This window comes from Rhinopithecus bieti, unplaced genomic scaffold (genome assembly GCF_001698545.2).
Source record: "Rhinopithecus bieti isolate Rb0 unplaced genomic scaffold, ASM169854v2 scaffold_14455, whole genome shotgun sequence".
NCBI lineage: Eukaryota > Metazoa > Chordata > Mammalia > Primates > Cercopithecidae > Rhinopithecus > Rhinopithecus bieti.
Window position 1 is genome coordinate 79,659 of NW_016807905.1, and position 6,959 is coordinate 86,617.

Genomic DNA, 6,959 nt, shown 5'->3' on the forward strand with positions numbered 1-6,959 from the left:
CCTCCCCCCCCCCCCAAAAAAAAATACGCAAGCAAACCAGCCAAATTAAATTTAAAGGATTTTTTCGTTTGTTTTTTCGAGATGAAATCTCACTCTGTCGCCCAGGCTGGAGTGCCGTGGCGTGATCTCGGCTCACTGCAAGTTCCGCCTCCCGAGTTCACGCCATTCTCCTGCCTCAGCCTGCCGAGTAGCTGGGACTACAGGCGCCCACCACCACGCCCCGCTAATTTTTTGTATTTTTAGTAGAGATGGGGTTTCACCATGTTGGCCAGGATGCTCTCAATCTCCTGACCTCTTGATCCGCCCGCCTTGGCCTCCCAAAGTGTTGGGATTACAGGCGTGAGCCACTGCGCCTGGCCCTTTTTTGTTTTTGTTTTGTTTTGAGACGCTCTGTCACCTAGGCTGGAGGGCAATGGCACGATCTCGGCTTACTGTGACCTCAGCCTCCCGGGTTCAAGCAATTCTCCTGCCTCAGCCTCCCGAGTAGCTAGGATTACAGGCATGCACCACTACGCCCAGATAATTTTTGTTTTTAGTAGAGATGGGGTTTCACCAATTTGGCCAGGCTGATCTCGAACTCCTGACCTCAGGTGATTCGACCGCCTCGGCCTTCCAAAGTGTTGGGATTACAGGCGTGAGCCACCGCACCCGGCCTGCCTTTAGGAATATTTTTTGAGTGCCTCCCTTTTCTGGGTTTTTTTTTTTTTTTTTTTTTTTTTGAGATGTAGTCTGGCTCTGTCACCCAGGCTGGAGTGCAGTGGCGCAATCTCTGCTCACTGAAAGCTCCGCCTCCCGGGTTCACGCCATTCTCCTGCCTCAGCCTCCCGAGTAGCTGGGACTACAGGCGCCCGGCACCACGGCCGGCTAATTTTTTGTATTTTTAGTAGAGACGCGTTTCACTGTGTTAGCCAGGATGGTCTCGATCTCTTGACCTCGTGATCCGCCCCTCTCGGCCTCCCAAAGTGCTGGGATTACAGGCGTGAGCCACTGCGCCCGACCAAGTTCCTCCTTTTCAAGTTGTTTTTCGTCCATTTCCTTTTCCCCAAGAGAAGAATAAAAGGATTTTTGTAAACTGTTCTTTTATTTTCATTTCTGTTTCGAGACGGAGTCTTTGGTCTGTCGCCCAGGCTGGAGTGCAATGGCGCGATATCGGCTCACTGCAAACCTCACTGCAACCTCGGCTCACTGCAACCTCCCAGGTTCAAGCGATTCTCCTGTCTCAGCTTTCCGAGTAGCTGGAATTACAGGCACAGCGCCACCAGGCCCGGCTAATTTTTGTATTTTTAGTAGAGTCGGGGTTTTGCCATGTTGGCCAGGCTGGTCTTGAACTCCTGACCTCAGGTGATCCGCCTGCGTTGGCCTCCGAACGTGTTGGGATTACAGGCGTGAGCCACCGCGCCCGGCCTTTTGTAAACGGTTAAGCCCATTTTTTCCGAGGAAAAGTGACTAATTTTTAACGGATAAAACAGTGAAAGTAGGCTGAGGTCATGGGGCACGAAGGGAAGAAAAGGTTGGGAGCAAAAAGAACTCTGGTGGCAGACAGTAGTTGGCAGGACCAGCAGAGATCCAAGAGAAGCCATGACCTGAGAGATCGATCTGGGCTCCGGGAGTGGAGACAGAGGTACCGCCTGGGTGGGAGCAGGAACGTACTTGATTCCGACAGGCTGAGAAAGGAGAATGTCCCCTTAAAGGAGCTAGGCCTGAAATAAGGGGTGTGGCCGTGGCTGGATGGAGGAGTGAGGAGCAGAAGCGCGGCCAAGACCAGCAGCAAAAGAGGGCGGGCCCAGCACCGCCCGGGGCGTGTCCCCAGGACCCAGCCGGGCGAGTCAGAGGCTCGGGAAGGGGCGTGGATACCCGGAGGCGGTTCCCGGGTTGCGGTGAGGGAAGTGGGTCGGGAGGAGAGATGGGCGGTGAAGAGGCCCGGCTCTGCCGGGGAGGCGGGCGGATCCGTGGCGGTGATCAGAAGGGGCCGGAAGGGGGTGGCCGCTGGTCGGGCCCCGCCCTGGGGCCGCCTCCCCGCGGGTTCCGTTGGCTGTGGCGGCAGCTGACGCTTGTGGCGGCGGTGGCTCGGGGTGGGCGTAAGATGGCGACAGCAGCGCAGGGACCCCTAAGCTTGCTGTGGGGCTGGCTGTGGAGCGAGCGCTTCTGGCTACCCCAGAACGTGAGCTGGGCTGATCTGGAGGGTCCGGCCGACGGCTACGGCTACCCGCGCGGCCGGCACATCCTCTCGGTGTTCCCGCTGGCGGCGGGCATCTTCTTCGTGAGGCTGCTCTTCGAGAGGTGAGAGCCCGCGAGCGAGCGGCTCGAGGGGCCGGGCGAGGGCAGGGGGCGCCCCGCTGTGGGAAGGGCCAAGGGCCGGAAGCAGAACTGCAGGGAAAGCCCGGAAGCAGGGGCTGGGGGAGCTTGGGCCGCGGCGGGTGATGCTAGGCGAGTGGGCGAGGTGGTAGCGGAGCCTGGGTGGAGAAGGAGTTTGGGGCGTGGGCAAGAGAAAGAGTGGGGGTCTAGGGGAATGCTGGGTCCCTTCAATGTTAGATCTGGAGTTGGCTTGTGGGGGGGTCATATAGGCCTCCTCCCAATCTCCAAGGGTCCTACAGATGAGGAAACAGGTTCAGTGTGAACTCTGGCAGAGGCCCCGAAGAGAGGGATAGGAAGGGGCCAGGAGAACCACAGCTAGTTGTGACCATGGAAGCCGAGGAGTCAACCCAAGGGCCAGACGTTCCAAGGGAAAGGAATGGATTCATCAGAATTTTAAGATTCGTTAGGATGCTTGAGTTTCTGAGAATTGAGGGGAACAGGATTAGTTTGGCGCTAAGAGTTGGTTTGTTTTGTCAACTCATGCACATTTGTTGGTAGGAGGGTAGAAATCTGGTGGGGATAGGGTGTGGTGGAGCCCGAGGCTTCCAAAGTATGGAAAGATGTCAGATTAGTTGCAGAACAGGCCTTGGGGCCTGAAATGGAAGGAGGAGTGTTCGAAGGGATAGAGAGCCATAGGGCTTATCAGAGGACAGCTATATTGAGCCAGCTTCTTTTTTTTTTTGAGACGGAGTTTCGTTCTTGTTGCCCAGGCTGGATTACAATGGCACGATCTCGGCTCACCGCAACCTCCGCCTCACCGGTTCAAGCGATTCTCCTTCCTCAGCCTCCCGAGTAGCTGGGATTACAGGCGCACGCCACCACGCCCTGCTAATTTTTGTATTTTTAGTAGAGAAGGGGTTTCGCCATGTTGGCCAGGCTGGTCTCTAACGCCTGACCTCAAGTGATCCGCCCGCCTCTGCCTCCCAATGTGCTGCGATTACAGGCGTGAGCCACCGCACCCGGCCTTGAGCCAGCTTCTAAATGAGTTTAGCAGAATTGCAATATACTTTGTTCAACCATGTGATTTCACCTTTAAGTGAATGGATCATATCTGTTTGTCCAAGATATTCACTGAGGCTTTGGTGTGTGATATTATAATGTGAATTTATAGCTGTGGGTGATTTTGATCAAATCTACTTAGACTCCAAGAAAGGAGACGTGTTTCTGTCATAGGCCTCAGGTAATGTGGGTGTTTCTTGGACAGCTGTTTGTTTTGCCTTTATCCAAGCATAAATGATTGTAATGCAGGAATGCCCTTTCTGGGATGGGACTATGCTGCAGGTGAAATAATCTGTTAATTTCTGAAAGATAGCATCTGTTTGGGATTGCTTCTTTGATTAGCCTACTATTTTTGACTCAAATCTTTGAAAATATTGTGTTCTATTTAGCTAGTCACTCGTCCATTTATTCGTAGTATTTGTGTATCATCATCAAAATGCTCTGCCAGACGTTCAAGTGCAAAAATAAAAGATGCTTAAGTGAAGCAAATGAAACCCAAAGATCTAAATGGCTTTCCTTGGCCCTTGAGGCGGAGTCTCGCTCTGTCGCCCAGGGGCCTGATCTCGGCTCACTGCAAGCTCCGCCTCCCGGGTTCACGCCATTCTCCTGCCTGAGCCTCCCGAGTAGCTGAGACTACAGGCGCCCGCCACCACGCCTGGCTAATTTTTTGTATTTTTAGTAGAGACGGAGTTTCACGGTGTAAGCCAGGATGGTCTCGATCTCCTGACCTTACGATCCGCCTGCCTCGGCCTCCCAAGGTGCTGTGATTACAGGCGTGAGCCACCGCGCCCGGCCTTGTTCTGTTTAAGTGTAATCATTGTATTTAGTCATCCTGGAATCTGGAGTGGAGGCACAAACTGCTTGTCTCTCTTTGGAATAAACTAGAGCCAGGTACTCTCTTCCATAGTCTCTGTATAGGAGGGCCAAAAAAAAAAAAAGGAGGAAGGCAATGTAATGACTACAAAGGAATATACACAAGTCAGGACAAAATTTTTTTTAAAAGGTGATTTTCATAGAAAAGATCTCTGCTTTTCATATAAATATGTGCCAATATGGAAATTTCTCCATGTTAGTAGTAAGAGGAAATAGCTTGTTGCTTATAAACACCCATTTTATATAAATTTACATATCTCTTCAGATTCCAAAGTGTTCCCTCAGATGGCTGAAGACATATATACCCTGGCAGAGCTGCTGGAAGGGATCCTTTACCTGTGGGAATTCTATCTGAGTGTTTCTATGGTGCTCCAGTGTCAGGGGAGTACAGGTGGATGGGAATACCGAACTGAAAGCATTCTAGTATGATAATTCTTGGCCAGTAAGGATGGGCACCTTGTTTGTCTCATGTTTGCTCTTAGGAAAATGTAACCCTAGAAGCGCTCTCACTTTTTTTTTTTTTTTTTTTTGAGACGGAGTCTCGCTCTGTCACCCAGGCTGGAGTGCAGTGGCCGGATCTCAGCTCACTGCAAGCTCCGCCTCCCGGATTTACGCCATTGTCCTGCCTCAGCCTCCCGAGTAGCTGGGACTACAGGCGCCCACCACCTCGCCTGGCTAGATTTTGTATTTTTTAGTAGAGACGGGGTTTCACTGTGTTAGCCAGGATGGTCTCGATCTCCTGACCTCGTGATCCACCCGTCTCGGCCTCCCAAAGTGCTGGGATTACAGGCTTGAGCCACCGCGCCCGGCCGCTATTTTGTTTTTTTAAGACCCATTACCTCAGTCTAGAATTCACTGCTGAATTGCCAGTTCCTCTTTTACTGTTCTGGTCTTCCATAAAGAAAATAGAGCCACTCCGCTCTTTTGTTGTTTTTAAGACAGGGTCTCAGTCTCACCCAGGCTGGACTGCAGTGGTGTGAAGCTCACTCCAACCTCGACCTCCTTGGCTCAAGCAGTCCTCCCGCCTCAGCCTCCCAAGCAGCTGGGACCATAGGTGCGCACCACTATGCCCAACTAATTAAAAAAAAAAAAATTGGTGAGGCAGGGCATGGTGGCTCACACCTGTAATCCCAGCACTTTGGGAGGCTGAGGCGGGGAGATCACTTGAGGCCAGGAGTTTGAGACCAACCTGGCCAACATGGTGAAACCCCATCTCTACTAAAAATACAAAAATTAGCTGGGCATAGTGGTACATACCTGTAATCCCAGCTACTCAGGAGGCTGAGGCATGAGAATTGCTTGAGCTGGAGAGGCAGAGGTTGCAGTTTGCCAAGATCGCACCATTGCACTCCAGCCTGGGCAACAGAGGAAAACTCTTGTCTCAAAAAAAAAAAAAAATTGTAGAGGTTGGGCACAGTGGTTCATGCCTGTAGTCCCAGAACTTTGGGAGGCCGAGGAGGGCAGATCCCTTGAGCCTAGGAGTTTGAGACCAGCCTTGGCAACATGGTGAAACCTTGTCTCTACAAGAAAATTTAAAAATTAGCTGGGTGTGGTGGTGCACACTTATAGTCTCTAGTCTCAGCTACTTGGGAGGCTGAGGCAGGAGGATTGCTTGAGCCTGGGAGGTTGAGGCTGCAGTGAGCCATGATCAAACCACTGCACTTCAGCCTGGGCAACAGAGTGAGACCCCGTCTCAAAAAAATAAATTAAATTAAATAAATTTTTGTAGAGGTCTGAGCTTCTGGCCTCAAGCGATCCTCCTACCTCAGCTTCCCAAAGTTTTGGGATTACTGGCATGAGCCACTGCCCCTGGCCTAGGGCCACTTGTAGAATTCAATAGAAGGCATATCAAAAATATCGGGACATGGCCTTGCATGGTGATTCACACCTGTAATCCCAGCACTTTGGGAGGCCGAGTTAGGCAGATCGCTTGAGGTCAGGAGTTTGAGACCAGCCTGGTCAACAACATGAAATCTCATCTCTCCTAAAAATACAAAAATAGGCCAGCGTAGTGGCAGCTGCCTGTAATCCCAGCTACTTGGGAGGCTGAGGCAGGAGAATGGCTTGAACCTGGAAGGTGGAGGTTGTAGTGAGCTGAGATCATGCCATTGGACTCTAGCGTGGGCAACAGAGTGACACTCCATATCAAAAATAAATATTGGGGCCTAGCATGGTGGCTCACACCTGTAATCCCAACACTTGGGGAGGCCAAGGTGAGAGAATTGCTCGAGACTAGGAGTTTGAAATCAGCCTGGGCAACACAGTGAGACCCTGGTTCTACAAAAAATAAAAATGTTAGCCAGATGTGGTGGCATGCATCTGTAGTCCCAGCTACTCAGGAGGCTGAGGCAGGAAGCTGGCTTGAGCCCGGGAGTTCAAAGCTGCAATGAGCTATGGTAGCGCCAGTGCACTCCAGCCTGGGCAAAGGAGTGAGACCCTGTCTCTTAAAGAAAGAGAGGCAAGGCGCAGAGTGGCTCATGCCTGTAATCCCAGCACTTTGGGAGGCTGACTCAGGTCAGGAGTTGGAGACCAACCTGGCTAACATGGTGAAACACTGTCTCTACTAAAAATACAAAAATTAGCTGAGTGTGATGGTGTGTGCCTATAATCCCAGCTACTCAGGAGACTGAGGCAGGAGAATCTCTTGAACCTAGGAGGTGGAGGTTGCAGTGAGCTGAGATCATGCCACTGCATTCCAGCTTAGGCAACAGAGCGAGACTCTGTCACAAAAA

At 51.7% G+C, this 6,959-nt stretch overlaps 1 protein-coding gene across 1 annotated transcript; it reads left to right on the top strand.

The window, feature by feature from the left end:
- The first annotated feature begins 1,355 nt into the window (after positions 1 to 1,355).
- On the top strand, positions 1,356 to 3,588 carry LOC108536981 (uncharacterized). Its single transcript, XM_017884088.1, has 3 exons — positions 1,356 to 2,280; positions 3,066 to 3,100; positions 3,560 to 3,588. Exons 1-3 carry the CDS (start codon positions 1,904 to 1,906, stop codon positions 3,586 to 3,588), a joined length of 441 nt encoding a protein of 146 aa, XP_017739577.1. The 5' UTR covers positions 1,356 to 1,903.
- The last annotated feature ends 3,371 nt before the right edge of the window (positions 3,589 to 6,959 follow it).

What these genes read in the sequence shown, in the direction of transcription:
- LOC108536981 (XM_017884088.1), top strand. Translation starts at nt 1,904, where the DNA reads ATGGGCGGTGAAGAGGCCCGGCTCTGCCGGGGAGGCGGGCGGATCCGT. An exon ending in GTGAGGCTGCTCTTCGAGAG is followed by an intron (nt 2,281 to 3,065) that starts GTGAGAGCCCGC and finishes CTTGTTGCCCAG; the next exon opens with GCTGGATTACAATGGCACGA. An exon ending in CACGATCTCGGCTCACCGCA is followed by an intron (nt 3,101 to 3,559) that starts ACCTCCGCCTCA and finishes TTTCTTGGACAG; the next exon opens with CTGTTTGTTTTGCCTTTATC.